The 19,740-nt window shown below is 36.6% G+C and overlaps 1 protein-coding gene across 2 annotated transcripts in view; it reads right to left on the bottom strand.

Annotated features, from left to right (window-relative positions):
• Window positions 1-19,740, bottom strand: part of LOC308657875 (sacsin) — an 88,913-nt gene that overhangs the window by 26,669 nt on the left and 42,504 nt on the right. For both annotated transcript variants that reach the window (XM_081310095.1, XM_081310096.1), the window contains exons 3-7: window positions 16,994-17,144; window positions 11,118-11,205; window positions 9,227-9,312; window positions 5,870-5,981; window positions 1,049-1,195 (exon numbers count right to left, since the gene is read on the bottom strand). In XM_081310095.1, coding sequence (XP_081166221.1) covers window positions 1,049-1,195; window positions 5,870-5,981; window positions 9,227-9,312; window positions 11,118-11,205; window positions 16,994-17,144 — 584 coding nt within the window. The remainder of the gene's footprint in view (window positions 1-1,048; window positions 1,196-5,869; window positions 5,982-9,226; window positions 9,313-11,117; window positions 11,206-16,993; window positions 17,145-19,740) is intronic.

Here is a 19,740-nt window from a genome sequence, read left to right as displayed (position 1 = left end):
TGAATATTATTATTCATATGTAATATACTCCAATATATAATTTAATGTAATTTTCATATACGAGACATTCAATGTTATTTAATAGATCAATATTAATGTAAGTGCAATAGTTTAGTAAAATTCAGGTATAGTTAGGAAGATCCCACTTTCCATTTGCTCAGGACAATTCTAATTTAGGCTAATTGTCTGAAAATAATAACACCCTCCTTTACTCCTGAACATGTTCCAATTTGAATGATAAAATACTGGGTCATCCTACCTATAGTCACAGCCCTACCTACTCAGTCTCTCCTTCTCCTAAAATCAATTTCAAACAAAACTATAGTAAGAACCAATTCAACAAAGAATTTTTATTGCACAACTATAGTAAACACTAAAAGCTGTGATTTTGGAAGATCAGACATTACTCTTAGAAATGTCTACACTAAGAGTTTCAAGCATTTCCAATTGTATCTATGTTCCAGAAACCTCAGGTTCTTTCCAGATTCAAAACATGATTTCAAAGTGATCTCTAAAATACTGGTAAATCTAAGAAGAATAGCATGTTTACTCAAGAGAAAAAAATATATAGAGATACCAGAACCAATTTAAAGACCTTCGTTTTTTTTCAGTTATTCAGTACCAATGAGATATTACACTTTTCTTTTTAACCTTCTGATATGTGCAAACATGTACAAGGAAATCTATATGAATCAGTTTAACTCTTAGAGATTTCTAGCATAACAAATTTTCATAATGACAATTTTCTTACTTCAAAAGCTACAATTTAAATCACACACAATATAACAATATATTACACTGATTCCATAGAATCATAATAACTTTAACTCTTAACATGACATAATGAAGTATAATTTGGGTACAATTAACTATGATGATTTTAGAAAATTTGGAACACTGATATTCATTAACATACTTCTTGCTACTGACAGAAGAATGTGGGGAAGATGTCTTTAAAAGAGTATCATTTCTAAAATTAACCAAATAAATTATACAATTTAGTCTAAAATATCTTCCATTATCAAGACTTAAAAGTCAAATACTACACCTGTTATGTGGTAGACTGAATTAAACCCAATTCCAAATCTTCCAACCTTCAATGGATCATCCTTTTTCCTGCTTCTTGCTATTTCTTGAATGCCATGCCAGTCCTCTGGAGTGAAAACCGCATTGTTGTACACATAGAGAGCTGACCCTGGGTGTTAAAATGCAAGGCAGATATTCAGAAAGCAGTACACTTTTTTTTTTTTTTAAGGGAAAATGGAGAGAAGTGAATGCAGTGACAGAATTCAGAATTCATTATAATTTCAATTATTTTCACAATAAAAAGAATGTAATGGTAAAAATTAGCAGCTGAATAAATCAAGAATTTATTGCTGACCAAAAAAACCTTATTAATGTATTATTCAATAAAATGAAAAATAATTCTTCACTATTAATAATCATGTTATAAATTCTGGAGTTTTGCCTTTTTTTAGTTTTGCTTTTTGTTTTCTACATAAGGTATTACTTATAAATTTTAAAAAGTCATTAATGTGACAAATGTTTAAATATGTGATCCAGAATTATATCCAAAGTAACTTCTTTTTAATTTATTTATTATTATTTTTAAATAAATGACAGTGGAATGCATTCTAATTCTTGTTACACGTATACAACACAATTTTTCATATCTGATTGTATATAAAGTATGTTGACACCAATTTGTATCTTCATACATGTACCCAAAGTAGCTTCTTTAAAAAGTTATTTTTATAATTCTGCACCAATATTTTTGGGACTCTATTTTGAGAAGCTCTAACATTCTTTTAAATATTCAACTGTATTAACTCATTATACTTTAAACATGCTTTCTCTTAAAAATAGTTACTTAATAACACATACACAATAATGTGTGCCAGGTGTAATGGCAAATGCCTGTAATCCCAGTAGCTCAGGAGGTGAGGCAGGAGGATGGCAAGTTCGAAGCCAGATTTAGTAATTTAGCAAGGCTAAGCAACTTAACCAGACCCTGTTTCTAAATAAAATAAAACAAAACACAAAAAAAGGGCTAGGGATGTGGCTCAGTGGTACCAAAAAAAAAAAAAAAAAAAAAAAGAAAAAGCTATGCTATGTGTATCTATACACTATGAAAATGAACTTAGGCAGTTCTCAGCACCCTCAAATGGTTCTCCTCATGCTCCTTTAAATTTAAGCCCAGATATGAAGATGACAGCCTGTTTTGTTTTACAAAAAAATGGTCACTTCTAATTTCAAAATAATCAGGATAATAATAAATTAAGGCTGCAAAGGTTGTTTTGGAAAGGACAAGTGAGAGGATTCTGGACTTAAATAAGTCTGGATGTCACCAGCCTGACCATTAGCAACCACAGTCAGAAGGCTCAGTTTCCTCATCTGGGCAACAAGGACAAGAATAGTAGCTACCCACAAAGAAGCGTTGAAGATCTGATGATACAAATAAGAGACTGAGCACAGCACCCAGGAGAGAGAACATACCTAAAAGTGTCAGTGTTAATATAATCAGTATCAGCATATGATACCATTAGTCTTTAATATAATGCTAGCAGTCTTTACATAGTATGATAAAATATATAATTTTACACAATATCATAGGAATAGTAACAAACACATATTGTTATTTCACAACAGTTAACCCGAGTTGATTTAAAATGGAATCTAACAAAGCAGTGCCTGGTTCTGCCTGCTCCATGTCCATTAAAAATAGCTATGAAGACACAGAATAAAGGACCACAAAAACTCAACACTGAACACCAGGCCCGAGTGATCTTCTTACCCAAAACTACAAAGAACTCATGTAACTGTAAGGCCTGTGGAAGGTAATTAAGAAATTTAGCAGGGGACACACCTGAATGAAACATTACCAGGAATGCAGCAGACCACCAGCCCAAAGGAAGACCCACCATCCCTCCCACTAACAGAAAAGCCGGCAGCTAACTCTTTACTGCTTGACTGCCTATTTAAAGCATTCATTAAATTACAAAGCAACAGGACCTTTTTTGGAAAATTCAAATAAAATGCTTGTTGAAAAATAATTTCCCCCTCACATCTCTTTTCGGAGGCTTTTGTACGTATTCAAATTGCTATTATAGGTCCTAAAAGAAGGAACACAGTGAAAACCACCCCATAAGCAGAGCTTCCCTAGGCCTTGGAAACCGGAGCTTCCTTACACCCTGTCTGTTCACAGTTAGAACCAAAGACAAACATGACCCTACAGCAGCACAGGGAACTGGTCAAAGTGGGCCAGATACATCCCTTCTCAAGTCTGTGCATCTAGCAAGAAAAGCCTTGTCAATTCTCAGTGTCTTTAATTCAAGGGTTAATTCTGATCATACTCATCCTGGAATTAGGAGAGACCACATATTTTCCCTTGCTCCAATCAACTTGGGAGTCTCACTGGATCTCTCTCTGTTTCCATCACTGAGATCAATTTAACCCCCACCACCTATTAAATCAGCACCTGATTAAAAGGGGGTGCTCTTAGTTCCAAAAATGAGATATTTATGAGAAAAGCATCCCGAAAGAAGAAAATGTGCATTTCAGTAGAAAAAAATTAGCAGAGGCCTGCCACCTACCTTCTTTACCTAGGGAATACCCAAGAAAGAGATGGCCTAGCTAAGTCTCCTTGTAAACATGCTGATGACAGATCTCTGGGGAAACTCGCAGTATTTACTAGGAGGAGAGTCCTTAGCTATTGGATAGCTTCAAAAAGGTAGCTTATTGTAAAAACATCTGGAATTTATACATTTATGAAGGATAATCCACTTGAAAATGTCATAGTTTTGTGATTATCAGAAAAAAATATGAGTGTGTTTTATGACTGGAATAGCTCCTATGTTAAGTTATGATCCACATGTACAACTCAGGGACCATTTCTGTTAAACCAAGGCCAGTGTGTGTCCTAACAGCATCAAAGAACCTGAAGATAGGTAAGAGGAGTCCCAGACTTTTCCGTGTTCCCTTCACCTGTGTGTCTTAACTCTTATCTTTGAAAGACTGATTAAGTGCAATGCTGGGTAAGATCTCTTACTCTGGTGCATCTGATTTACCATCTTAGCATTCTATTAACTCATTATATAAAAAGAAATAAAACAAGCTATACAGAAGAGTTCTCATATAAATTCTAAATATCACTACATGGAGGAAAAAAAAACAGAAATAAATTGTGATCCAAGAAGACTGCTCATGTCTAAAGGCAAGAGAAAGTCATTCCCAAATATGCAAGAGCACAGAGAATCTTCAATAAATCTTTTTAAAATACAGATAAAGATCACTGTCACCTATTTTTATATGTCACCTTTTTCTGGGGAGGAGCATGCCAGGGATTGAACTCAACGGCATTCCACCACTGAGCCACATCCCCAGGCCTAGTTTGTATTTTATTTACAGACAGGCTCTCACTGAGTTGCTTAGCACCTCACTTTGGCTGAGGCTGGCTTTGTACTCATGATCCTCCTGCCTCAGCCTCCCAAGCTGCTGGGATTATAGGCAAGCACCACCCCGCCTGGCTCGACTTTTATTTTTAAAACTATTAAATGGATAATGCTTTTAAAGAGGCTATCCATAAATATGTACCAACTCAACTAAATAATCTTATTTAAAATATTTTTTAATGAGGTAAAAAGACTGGAAGCAAAATATCCCAGACATCTGGCAGAATTTTGAAGCAAAATCTTTCTAACATCTCGTTACAATCTTACCTTTATGGTTCTACAGTACATACACAACATCAGAATAATACCAGACACAAACATTATCATGTCTATGATCTTATTTAATCATCAAACTAACTAGGAGACAGATTTTGCCCTTGTTACCAATTGTAGGTGAGCAGGAATAAATGTAAGGATCAGAGGTGCCACTTGGTGTACCTGTGCCTGAGGAGCTGACAGTATGGTGGCCCCATGTAGGTCTAGGACATAGCCTGAAGTCCCTAGAATCCAAGTTGGATGTCTTGCCACATGATTACCTTCAGTCACAGACTTAAGAGTCGAGAAATCTTACACATTAAACCTCTCTTGAAACAATATGACCTCTGATGTGACTGACCATAAATCAGCACAGTGGCAGGAACTCGGATCCAAAATGCAAGCCTTCTGATGTTACCAGGACTCATACGTCTCTTTTTAAAGAATAAAGAAAGTGCAACTTCCAAATCACAAAGCATCTAAGTTATGACTATGCCAAATACTTAGTTACCAATGGTGATCACCCTCCTAAATCACAAAGCATCTTTTTAAACTGTATGACTCATCTCTCTCTGAAAATCTGTGAGCAAAGGGAACCGACCCTTCTTTTTCATTTATAGTCATTTACAATCACCCTATCAACTTCAGAGCTGCACTAAAAGTTATGAACATTCTTTTCAATACATTGCTTCAGAGTATAAGTATGCTCAGAGTAATCTACTGGCTATGGCTCTTTTGTTATCTTTTCTTTCATTTTCCTGTTTCCTCCTCCCCTTCAATCTTTCCTCTCACCCCTAGTGTAAAGTACCCCTGGAGTAGAAAACAAAACACACACAAAGCACAACCTTCTTTCCAAAATTCAAAAAATGTTATGTATATGGAAAGGGTATCCCATCATCTTAGTAAAAATATAAATCCAAAGTGATTGAATAGAATAAAACACTTATGTAATTATATTGCTTTTTCTTTGTTCTCTAAAATTACCAAGTGGCAGAGATATTTTCCAACCAAAAGCAGAGAAAAGTGCCTGAATAAGTGTAATTAAACATTCCAAGACATGAAATGCAAATGATAATTAGACTGTTCATTAAACAAAGAATCATAAATCATTAAAAATCACTTGTTGCATAAAATAAAGTTTGCTCCTAATTATTGATTCTTACCCTGATATTGTGCCATATCTTTTGACCAAAGAGTTTCCGTTCCATATTGAGTTTCATCATATAAAAATTTAACTTCTGTGGCCCCAGCATCTTCTGCATTCTGAATTAATTCCTAAACATGAAATACATTAAATAATATAGTTCATTATAATATAGTTCATGTTATAAAATAATTTAATGTATAGAAATACATTAAATAATATACAATTCAATAATATAGTTATTTATTGCCCGACTTTGTATTTACCTACAATTTTTAAAAGTACATATATAAATAAGGAAATCAACTACTTATTATCTTTAAGCTCTAGTGAGGTTACCAAAAATAGTAATTGCTACATACATATGAAGGTGTGGCTGAAAAGTCCTTCTCCAATTATATACATTTTTCAAGTCACCATTACTAAGTTTAACCTCTAAATACAAATCCTGGAACTATTTTCAACTGTTTCTTCAATCTACCTAAAACTTTTTATCTTCCTTAAAAAGAAATTATTTCCAAAAGCTGCACATCTTGTTCTCTGTAGGAGTATCTCATGCTTATTGAGCAATTTCCAAAAACAGACCTTTGGTTATCATTTGCTTACCACACTTACCTCCTCATAAAAAAAAAAAATAAGAACCAAGTAGTATCAATCTATATGTACCCTTTCATATGCTACATTCTTGAGAGCCTGACACATGAACATGGCATTCTCCTAAGTACAAAGTGTGACGACTGGGACTGTTTCAGTCCTTTCACAAAGGAGATAATAATATTGTTCCCTTGGTGGATGGTGGGTGAGTGAATGGGTGACAAGACCCCTGTAATGTAGAAATGAAAGGAAAAATTAAGATTTATACCCATCACTGGCCTCAATAAAACTTCCAACCCCAACCACCCCAACCACTTCTGGACATCTACCAAAACTTGCTGAGCCCTGGTAAGTTGAAAAGAAACTTCATTTTAAGATTTAACTCCTAAAGTCAGGCTATAATCATCAAAACATTGATCTGAACTCCATAGACATTATCCCTAGTTTATTTTCTTCAGATCTTGTCTAAAGTAAGGAAAGATCAATAGATGATAATTTTCCAAATGAGCTATGACTTAAAACCAAACCAATCAAGGGCTTCTGTTTAAACAGGCAGGTCATTACAAACACAATAAATTACTCTGTGTTATTATACTCAGGAACCTGACTTTGTGGAGAAATACTATACTTCACTGCATGATTGTCACCACCACATTGACATTAATTCAGGAGTACATCCTAATCTTGCCTCTCAGGATTTTTAAGTAACACCAGCACAATTTAAACAAACAAAAAACTTCACATAATGGTTGCACCCCACTTTTTTACCAAAAAATTGGCATAAAATCTGCAACAATTATACAATGAAATATAGTACCTCTTTACCTCCCCAAAACCTTAGGTTCACTAAATCGGAGGTAGGGATGAATAAGAATTTAAGAGAGCTGACACTGATACCATAGCAGTGTGGAGAGGAAAGCCTTAATTAGAGTAGACAGGAGACACTTCCATGTGAAATACAACAACTGAAAGGATACTGAAGGAATAGTGCTGAACTGAGAAGCTGTTCAACCCCAAACTTGAGTATTTGAACCACACCCTTCTACTACATCCTTGTCAGCTACTAATTCCTCCTCTTTACAAACTGCCCATTTCTCATAGGATTTTTATCTTTTAAGCCCATTTTAATTCTATTCAACCTAACAAAATCTCTAAAATTTAGCAACCTTATTTACATTATGAAACAACATACAGAATGAAAAATAAGGATGAAATAATTACCAAAACAATAGGAAGCTTACAAAATGATAGCATTTTAGAGGTTGGATCTTGTCTTCATTCAGATATCTGTGATTTATATATATTTTAGGAAGCAGAGATGGAAAAAAAATGAAGATAAAATATTAAGTCCCTGGCTCCAAATAGGATGGGAAACTTTCTCCTCAGTTATTTCCTCAGGGAATCACTTATAAATTAATTCTGAGAAGCAGCAGCAATAAATTTTGTATTTGCTCTTGGGCAGGTCACTAAAATATCCGGACCCTTTAAAAAAAAAAAAAAATCACAAAAGGTATTAGCTGAGGTACAGGCAGTTTTTTTAAGGTTCCTATTAAATCTAGCACTAAAATATCCAAGCAACAAAATTCTATTGAACTGGCTACAAAATAAATATACATACCAAGCAAAGGAGAAGAATCAATCACCAGCTGTTTGCAACACACCTTGCTCAGACCACTGCCTCATTTCCTAGCAATGATCCGAATCACTCACTAATGAATTGATGAGACCCTACTTCCTGTCACAACTGCATCTTCATTCTGAATTCACTCTGTTCACTTCTCTCTACCCCCATAATAATCCCATATCCATACTCTTCCCAGGTCCATTTTCCTAATTAATCAATATAATAAGTTTGCGAATTAACCTTCTATGAACCACTGGTGCCCATTCTGAAATTCCTTCAGTATTTCATCTCATGACCATCATTAAAGAATGACACTATGCTCACTGAGTGCCTAACTGAACATTACTGTGAGCTCAACTGACCCAGTCCTAACCATCTCTAAAGAAATGAGGGCTAAGATACCAAAAATAACAAATACTAAACAAATTAGTAAGGAAAAAGACATATTAATTGATCTGTTTTATAATTCATTAAGGAAGTTTGTTATTAAACACAAAATCTACTTTTTGCAATATCTTCCTTTATTGCTTTCTTTTATGGTTGTTCAGTTGGAAGGGGGTTGTTGTTGTTGCTATTGTTATTTTAATTATTTTAGTTGTAGATGTACATAATACCTTTATTCTATTTATTTATTTTTATGTGGTGCTGAGGATTGAACCCAGTGCCTCACACATGCTAGGCAAGCACTGTACCACTGAGCCACACCCCAGCCCCTTTGTTTTTAATGAGTACATTAAAAAAGAATATCAGTCAGTAGAAATAAATAAATAATTATCCTAATAAATAAACCTGCCCAAAAAGTAAACTTCTAAATCCAAAAGCCAAATGTAAATATATTGCTGGTCCCTGACGTGAAGTTTATATTAGTTTGGTTGGCTGGTAATTTGATTGCTGTGTGATGCTCCTGCACCATGTTCTACACAATTTCCTAGAGCAACACTTTGTGCCTAATGATCTGGTAAACTCACATACTCACACCGACTGCATTCTCAAACTTATCCCATCCACCTATACACTGCAGTCACAGAAATAAATAAATATAGCCATTTAAATCTAGACAAAACTTTAAAACTTTAAACACTAAAAGATTTCTAAGAAATTTTGCAGTGTCTCATTTTTATCAAAGGAAATTAAACATGAGCACAACACATACCCTACCTTAAGAATCTGTCCTCCTTCTGGATATCTTCTTAAAATGTCCTTGAGAAAATCAACAAGTGGTGGAGTTGTTTGACCAAATCGACCTAAAATACAGAATACCTTTAAAATGATTTAGATAAATATCTTCAATTTATCAGCCATATGATTTGGTTCCATGACACAGATAACTATAGATAGTACAGTTTATTTCATATATCTCAAGCAGGATCCTGGTTCAAAAATCTACCTAAGCAATTCATTATGAAGTAAAGCAAACTCAATTTTATCAAATCTCAAGACTTTTAATTGAGCTACAAATTAGGTTACAAAAATATTTTAAATATACTATCAAAAAAGATTACTTATTCAAAAATAAAGAGCACAATAGGTGTGGAAATGTTGCTATTTTCCAAAGAAAACTAAATAAATGGTGCTATTTGTCATTACTTTGCCAATATATTATTGGCTAGAGACAGTGGTGCCTTGTGTCACATTCTTAATACACTCAAACTCAACCAATGCTCTGATAATTCTGAAATTCAGCAGTCCTTATCTCCATGGTTGTCTAGTTTAACTACTCTGTAGTCTTGCCTATGCTAGATATTCTTACATCAATTAACAAGGATACCTTTAATAGCTAACAGGAAGTTATTTACAAGAATTCCTCAGAGGCACACAATTTTAAAAATCTGTATATAGCTGGGTGCCATAGTACATGCCTGTAATTCCAGTGGCTCAGGAGGCTGAGTTAGGAGAAGTGCAACTCACAGCCAGCCTTAGCAATGGTGAGGCACTAAGCAACTCAGTGAGACTCTGTCTCTAAGTAAAATACAAAATAGGGCGGGGGAATGTGGTTCAGTGGTCAAGTGTCCTGGTACCAAAAAACAAAACAAAACAAAACAAAATCTGTATATAAGTAAAAAGTAATTGGCACTTTAAAAAAAAACTAAGTCATTAATTTAGACTGAGTTCTCTTTATCAACTAGATAAGGAACCAGAAGTGTTTCTGAGACAAGAATTGTTTCAGATTTCAAATTCTGCAATATTTTGCATATGATTAATGAAATATTTTGAGGATAGAATCCGACTCTAAACATGAAATTAATTTACATTTCATATTTGCCTTATAAACAAAGCTCTGAAGATCATTTTATACAATATTTTTAGTATAACTGTTTTAACTGTGAACTGTCACATGAAATCAGGCACAGAATTTTCTTTCCATTTGTGGCACTATGTTGGCACTCACAACAAAGTTTTGGATTTAGGAGCATTCTGTATTCATAGTCTGGGGATACTCAACCTGTGCACATTTACTTGCACAATTTTGTACAACTATCCACCAAGACCAAGACCAATTCCACAGATTATTACTACTCTTTCTCACTCATCCCTCATCTAGCTCCACCCACCTTTGTTCTCCTTTAACTCTGGTATCCCGTCATTACATCCCAACATTATATGCTTTCAATTCACTTTTAAAACATAATCATTTTTAAACCACTTTACTGAGGCATGATTGGCATACAAAAAGCTAGATATTTAATGTACACAACATGAGGAATTTGGAGACAAGTACACCACACTTGTGAAACTATCAAACCATCATTACCACCAATCCCAGAAACTTATCCTTCACGTTCAAAAATTTCTTCCCATTCTTCTTTTTTCCCGCTTTTGTTGAAGAGCTCTTAATTTAATATCTACCTTCCTGGATATTTTTTAAGTATTCAACACAGTATTCCTAATCATAATCCAGCCCTATACTAAGTAAACTGCCAGATTTCATTCACTTTGCCCAACTGAAACTTTGTGCAGTTTACTCAAAGCCTCCCCCAGCCTCTGGCAATCATTTTACTCTCCCACTTCTACATAAAAACACAATCTTCATGTAAAGTCGATATTATACCTCCCCCTTTTAAGCCTTTTGATTGAAGATTTACAAAAAGATGACAATTTTTGGAAGTCACATCTCCGATCTTGATCCAGTCAGGTAACTAAAAAGAAGAAGATAAGATATATGAAAAGCAACATAATCTCTACTACTATAAATTCAAAACATTACCACAAATTATTTTTCACTTAAGAAATAATGATTGCTAACTGTTTTTATCAGGAAATATTTTCCTCTGTAGTGAAGATTGCAGAAAACAAAAAGTCAAAAAAGTTGAAAGATTTAAATTTAAGATTTAAGGATGCTTCTTTAAATAATTAGAAATAGATTACACATTTTTCTGCTGGTGATAATTTACATTTTTGTGGATATTTTTGTTCATGCAGTGCTAGGGACTAAATTCAGGGATTCACACACATTAGGCAAGTGCTCTACCATATATTAACATTTTTTTTCTTGGTGCTGGGCATTGAACCCAGGGCACTTTACCACTGAGCCACATCTCTAGCCCTTTTTATTTTATATTTTGAGACGGAGCCTAACTAAGTTGCTTTGGGCTTGCTAAATTGCTGAAGCTGGCCTCAAACTTGATATCCTTCTACCTCAGCCTCTCAAGTCCCTGGGTTTACAGACTGTGCCTGGCTCTCACATGGTAACTTTCTTAGAGTTATTACATAGTATTTCCCAAATTTTCGCAGCACTTCATAAAATTTTACTTTCAAAGAGCATCCTATATGATTAGTATTCCTACAGAAACATACTTTGGAAAATATTGTCACAGATGTTGCTACTAAAAAAGAAAAAAAAAAGGTGTGGTGTGAAACAAAGGGACAAATGAACCTTTCAACTCCTGAAGCTAATCGGGTCTATAACATCTCTGACATTGACTTTCCCAGAAAAGTATTGATATTTGCTTCCCTTTTGGCAATTTTTATACCATAAAACCAAGTACAAGATTTACTACTGTGATCCATAAGAGAGATTTTTTTTTTTAAAGTCAGATCAACCAGATCCATTCTTGAGTCTTCCTAATATGGAATGACCTTGTAAAGGTCAATAGTGTACAACATTAATCAAAAGCTCACCCAGTATACACTTCTCTGACAGGATAAAGTGCCCCTGGGTAGAATATCCAGAACCAATAAAAAAAAAATTTACCATACATATTAATGTTAAATACCCTAAAAAGTAAATTATTCCAACCAATTTAAAAACAAAGGTTTTCCTTTGTACTCTGCTATCTGGTTAGGTTTAGTGGACCTATGTTCTAAGTAATAAATATACTTAAGGTATGTTGATCAAAAGAATGATTTTCCATGTTAATGATCTGATTCATTTAAAACTGTATATGTGGGCTAGGGGTGTAGCTCAGTGGTAGAGCACTTGCCTAGCATGTATGAATCCCTGAATTCAGTCCCTAGCACTGCACAAATAAGGTGGAGGACATTACTCACTATTTTAAACATTCAATATTTCTAACTGACTACCACTCATCTCACATGATATCCTCCAAGATTTCTGAAATTTAACCTGTGAAAAAGCAAAGTCACTAACTATCCTTCCAAAACCCTCTCTCATCTTTATTTCATCTCAGTCAACAATGCTGGAGGACCATCTCTCTTCAAACCACATTTCCAATTAACTTCTAGATCCCAGAATGTCCATCCCCCAATCTCTCTAAATTAACTTGTTTTTTCCATTCCCACTCACACAGACTCTCCGCATCTCTCTTCAATTTTTATAATTATCTCCCCTATCTGATCTCCTTCCTGTACACATCCTCATCCTATTCCCATATGTAAAAACACAAATCTGAGCACACTGTTACTATTCTCGTTTATAGAGTACTTTTATGCACATATTCCCACTGAACCTTAAAGCTACCCTATAAAAAACTAGTTTACCACTTGCAAAGGTGCTTCAGCAACATGGATAAGAATATCAATAGAAGGACTGTTTCTAACAAGAAAATTTAGAAGCAACCCAAATTCTATGACATAGAGCAGTAAAGAATAAATTAACTAAGCTGCACACAATTGGGTGAATATTAAAAAACAATTTTGAATGAACAAAGCTAGTTCAACATTACTACATTAGAATAATAAGTTTCTTATAAAGTTCATAAGCATTGTGGGCATCTGTGAAGATGATTTTGTGAGTTTTTCATTTGACCTATTGAAATGATGTATTATGTTAATATTAAAACATTTTTAAATTAAAAAAAAAGTTCATAAGCAGCTAAAACTAAACAGTGTGTTATTTTGGTTATATATTTAGGTACACACACACGTATTCACATACACTTTCACATATGTATATATAAAAACACAGACTTATAGAACATTAAAACACCACCAAGAGGCAACAGAACAATACACACATAAAGGTAAAGGAAGAGAGGCAGGCTAACAGGCTAGGAAGATGACATACAGAGATCAATATAAGCCATTGGACAGTGTTTTAATTCTCTGATGGATAATGTTATCATAGATTTTCATTCTACTCTTGGTTAATTAACTAATGAATTACTAAAAGACAGCCCTGCATAAAACAAGGATTATTTCAATTTCGTGTGGCTAAGGTGCACTGAAAGAAAGGCCGACAGAAAGAAAGGTAGGCAGGAAGGAAGTAAATCTATACTATACGGGGTTTCCAGGTCTTAAAGAAGACTTAGGAAGAAGACACCAAATAGGACCACACCAAAGAGATGTAACTGACTACATACATGGGTCTGGCAATCAACAATCTGTGGCCCATCTACAGGGAAATGATTGTCCAAAAAAGCAATCAAGCAGCAAAGATACCTTTAGCAGCACCATCTCTTACTGAGCTTGACAAGATTTGGGAGTTTTGCTTAGGCCTCTCCCTTCCCCGGATACTCCAAGCAGGCAAAGAATGTTAGTCCTATTTAAACCTACAAGCAATGTGCCATATGAAATCTTAAAAGTTGCTCATTTCAACTATTTGTTTTTAAAACAGAGATTATAAGACAATGTGAACCTCTGAATATTGGCCTTACCAATATTATGTGTCTTATAGATCTCAGAGATGTTCATCTTCATTTACTAGGAAACAATAACTCTCCAAATTATTAAGCAAACAATATAAACTACTGTCTAAATCTTCCAACACCTCTCAAAGACAGAAGATGCTAAAGAGTAAAAAGTTAGGGAAGGGGAGGTATGGGCAGCATTCATGATCATTTAAAATAACAGTAAGTAATACATCAAATATCGGAGGCCCAAACACATTTGGTAAAGAGCAAAAAGGGACAGGAAGAGGCACAGCTATAATTTACAGGTTTGGTCTCTCCATGGACCAGGAGTTAAAGTGAAACATTTACAAATTCCACTATCAGGCCAGAAAAAGTAAAACAGAGACAAAGAGAAAGAAGATAATAGATGACCAACTAAGAACTAAGAGAGCTTATTGCTGACAATGTCTAATACCAACCCAAAGCAGAGACAAGGAGTTGTTAACAGCTTTAACTTCCTGCCTATCCTTAAGTATTCAGAATTCTCATCAATAATTCTTATCTAAAAGTTCTAAGCAGCATAAAAAGAAAAAGAAAATTAAACTAAAAAGGAAAAGAAAATTACACTTCTGTGAAAGATCTGCTTGTATATAGGTGTCCCTTTTGGATGGCATAAGCCCATCCTCTTTGAATCAGAACTGTGCCTTCTACTTATTTTCTGCATGAACCTCATCCTTGACTTTTAAAGTTCATATTTTAATAGTACAAATCCTTCCTCCCTGTTTTACAGAGTTTTGCATTTAAATATTATTTATCCCCAACAGATAAATAGATAATCTTTAGAATGGAACAGTAAAAAGTCCATAGACATTGGAATCAAGAAGATACGGGTTCAAATCCTGCCCTGATACTTCATCTCTTTGAACCTTGGCTCACCCTTGAGTTTTAGTCGGAGAGCTGCAGCTACCTGCTGGATTTCACTGTCCAGTGGTGACCTTAGAATTGGTTAGAATTAGTTTTATTGTATTATTATTAGAAATAAAAAAGCAGAGCCTCATACATGAATTCATTTGGCTTTTGTTATATATGTACATTGACAAAATAGAAAACAGGGTCTAGGTCACTCTTTTCTCTCTTGTGTGCATGTTCCTAGACCCTTCTTTTATGTCTCACCATCAGCTAAATCATATTTAAAAGCAAACTGGTCACCACACCTCCAGTGAATTCCTCACCTAACTCTGTACTTATTATCTCTGCTAAGTGAACCCTTATTTTCCTCATCTAACTTTAGGTTTTGTGACATCCTTGACAAGGTTTTTGCCTTATTTAGTCTACATCCATCCTCAAATCCTGGTGACCCATTTGGTACCAAATTGCCATATTCTTCTACAAAGTCTCCTGTAAATCTTAGTTTCACCTTCACAACTAGTCTAGAACTCAGTGGCCTCATATCAGGACAGTGTCCTACCTAGACCCTTTTCACCGACCCACTCAATCCCAAACACTATGCCACTACAACTTCTATCATCCCATACCCAGGATCTGCACACACATCTGCTCAAACACTTCCAATGGCAAGATGGTGCCACAAATGAGCCTTGAGGTATGATCATATCTAGGGGACAAGATGACAAAGTAGAACTAGAACTAAAGGATCCACCAAAAAAGTGGGCAGAGAACCAGGAGAGTAGAAAGGAGAGGGAAGTTATGGGATAGGGGTGGGCACAGAAAAAGAGATAGGAATGATAAGAGTTTGATCCTTTTCAACTTTGTCTAAAGTCCTCAATCAAGTCAATGTTGGCATGCCAAGGAACACTAGAGGGAACTGACAATGAGGATTGAGTCCACCCACAGAGGAGCATAAGAACAGATCAATCAGAAACCTATATCTAAATAAGCAAAAAAACTGACCTAGGTACATGGAAAGTCAAGACTACATTGAAGGATAAAAATCATCAGGAGCAGGTACTTTATTATTTGTATTTTGTAATAAGCAAATCCAATGCTAGAAACGTCATTCAGTATTGTTCAAGTACTTCTTGTCTATCTGCTCAACTCCTTTTGCCTCTTTCAAATCCTGAAAATGATGCTCTTTTTTCACATAAAAAGGTGAAGACCCTTATTAGACTAACTGAATAAGTGAATTTTCAGTAAAAATGTATTCAATTCCCTCTTTAAGAAAACTGTAGACTTTTCACCAATCTTAAAGGATACATATCACAATATGAAATATTCCTTTTGTCCAAAGTTTTGCTCTACCAAGTTATTTGTTAGCACTTCAAAAGTTTTAATGTAAGGTCTCTCTTCCAAATTCGAAGTTGTAATAGTAAGTTATGTCTGAAGATCCTTTTCAGTCCTAGATGCCTATAATTCATAAATGGAGGAAAACTTTCACAGTATCTACAGTGAAGACATTCAATAATCTTCCAGTCAAACTTAAAACATAAATAGAAAGTGTGAGTAATGATTAAGTCACTTCCATAATGATGTCTCTAAATTGAAAAGAAAAAAAAAAAAACTAAGGTTATAACATCCATTAAAAATTTATTAGTTTGGGGGCTGGGGCTCAGCTGTAGCACACTGGCCTGGCATGTTATGAGGCGCTGGGTTGGTTTCTCAGCAATACATATAAAAAAAATAAAATAAAGGTCTAACAACAACTAAAAAATATATTTTTAAAAAATTATATTAATTTCAGTAAGTGAAGACTCAGACAAAAAAAAAAATGGGTGGTGGGGGCAATACAAATGTTGAAATTTACAAAGCACTTTTAAATTTGAGTGATAGTCTTCTCTGACACTAAGTAAAGCCCTTCACTCCATATCAGCAAGGTGATGTGCTACATCCTAACCCAGTGCCGGCCCTGATTTCAGGGACTGGAGTCGCCCCTCGCGCTGCGCTGGTGCCGGCCGCCTACCTCCCTGTCGCCGCGCCACAGCCGCTGCTCCGACACCGGGAAGCCGGTCTCAGCGAAGATGCGCTCCTTGAGGTCGCGCGCGGTCCAGGAGGCCGGCACCGCCACTGTCCTGCAGCCCACGCAGCCCGGGAGGACGGTCACGCGGACCCACCTGCAAGAGAGGCAAAGGACTCTCAGGGGGACCACGTGGGGAGGACCGGCCCCGCCCCGAGTCCACAGAGCGTGCGGGTCTCGGGCACCGAACCCCCACGCGGCCCTCGGCCGGGCCCGGGCTGGTTACCTGTCCCCCATGGCGGGCGATCCCGGCCGCGGGGCCCGTGTCCGCCCCCAGCACCAGCGCCTGGTCACCGCCAACCCCGCAACACCGAGAGGCCCAGAGCGGGCCCCGAGGGCGGGATCCTCATGGCGCAGGGGGCGCCGCCGCGGTGAGACTCAGCCGCAGCCGGGGGAGCTGGGGCCCTAGCGAGATGGAAATGCAAGAGGAAGCCGCGGCGGAGGAGGGGCAGACCTAGGCGGCGGCGGCGCGCTCCAGAACGGCCCGGGCCCCTGCAGGCGCCGCCCGCGGGCACGCGCCTTGCCGCCCGGACCGTTAACTAAGGAGATGCCCCGCCCCGTCCTTGAAGCCCCGCCCAACCGGGCGCGACCCTGAGCGGAGGAGCCGCCTGTTCCGGCCCTCCAAGCCCGGCTTAGTCCAACCAGAACCACTAACTGAGTAGCCTCCCGCCCTCTCCTGCAGCCTTCGTACCTCCTCAGCAAATCACGCCCCACTGCACGCAACCTGTAACTGAAGATCTCGCCCAGCCCCAGCCCCCATGCAACATTTAACCCAACCCCATCTGAAGATCCCCCGCCCGCCCCGGCCCCGCCCCGCCTAGCCCAGACGTCTCTCTGCAGCCCTAACCTCAACTCAGGGCAACGGTATTTGCGGAATGTACTTCTAGGGAAGGGATACGTTCCCCCTGATAGTTGAGCAGTGTCTTAAAATGCAGAACTAGACGTTTGTAGACTTAAGTCATCTTCTTCAACTCTAATACTCCGATGGAAGCATTTCTAAATAAGATTAACTGTAGCCTCAGGCATGAAAGGGAAATGCTGTGGTTGCAAAATACAAATGTCTTATGTGTATTTATTTTATGGTAGCTTTTTTTTAATTTTTATTTTTTTAGTTGTCCATGGACCTTTGTTTTATTTATATGCGATGCCGAGAATCGAACCCAGTGCCTCACACGTACTAGGCAAGAGCTCTGCCACTGAGCCACAACCCCAGCTCCTCATGTTTGCTTTTAAGGCACAGAAGTAAAATCAGTCATTCAGTTTGCCCAAGGAAAGACAGCCAGCAGCAAAGTAATATATCCTATGATATGTTAAAAAAAATATATCCTATGATATGTTAAAAACTTAGATAACTTATTTTGGTGGTATTATCTTACATCGTTGGTAGTCTGAGTCTCCCCATAGTACCTGCAAGCTCCTTGAGAGCAGGACCCAGTTAATGGAATCTCCCTTAGTTATAATTAAAGTTGCCTTTGGGCTTGATAAGGCTTCAGTGAATACAGGCCCCTCCTTTGGCTTATTTCTTATAGGTATGGATAACATCTATTAAGGCAATTCAAAAGCTACATCATGAATAAGTAAACTTGTATGTTTAAACACCCTGAATAGAATAGAATTTTAGAGTGGACCCAAAAAAAGTGGTATAAGTTGAATTACCACTTCTCTCCTTCTCCCAAAATAACATAATTATGCAGAACTCATCATTAGCAATAACTACATAGTATATCCTTACAGCTTTCCATTCCTGTCTCTTAATGTAGTTAAAAGGGAAAGTGATATAAGTGATGCTGGTCTTTTCCTACTTGGCAGACAGTAAGGGTGTTCAGTCAATTGGAGGAGAATATGGTAATTCAATGTAAAGATCAGGCCAAAAAATTATCATGGACAATTACCTACTTCTTTAATCAGATGAGTATCTGCAAATAAATATATTAGAATATCAACAAGTGGAAAAATGTGAGCTCTTGTCTATCAAATAACATCTCCATCTCTAATATCTCTCCCAAGTAACATGTCCATCTCTATCTATCTCTATTATCTCTCTCTGGTCCAAGCACCATTTTCAGTCTCCTATACCTGGAAACTCAGCCCCTGCTACACTGTCATGGCACTCACAGAATCCAGGACAAATCCTTTGATTAAAATAGTTTAGGGTTTGTTAGATAAGAAAAAGAAATTCTGATGTGCTATTGCACAATAGTTATTAAAAACCAATAAATATATGTTTAAAGAATAAAAAATAAATCCAAAGTCTCTAATTTCATGCTTTCATTATAGGGTGACTATAGATAATGATAATGGACTATATATTTCAAAAAGCTAGAATAAAGGATGTTGAAAGCTTTCATCATAAAGAAATGATAAATGTTTACAGAGATAAATGTTTGACCTGATTTCAACATTATGCAATACATACATGAATCAAAATACCACATGGTTCCCCATAAATATGTTTTAAAAAAAAGACTTCAGAGTAAAACTTTCATTCTACCAGCTTTCCTTATGCTCTCTCTTTGGAAGCCAAACAGGATGTAATGACAATGGAACCTAGGGGTGGGGCTGAAGACTTGAGAGACAAAGGAATGACCTCAACCAAGAGTTCACAAGAAGTGAAGGAGATTCAACTAGGCGAAGAGGCTAGTCAGAAGATGCTTTGAACACCTGGAGCTCAAAGTGTCCTTGGGATGCATTTT

The sequence above is a fragment of the Spermophilus citellus genome (assembly GCF_964194105.1).
Source record: "Spermophilus citellus genome assembly, chromosome: 1".
Lineage (NCBI taxonomy): Eukaryota > Metazoa > Chordata > Mammalia > Rodentia > Sciuridae > Spermophilus > Spermophilus citellus.
This window is presented reverse-complemented; position numbering and strand designations above follow the sequence as displayed.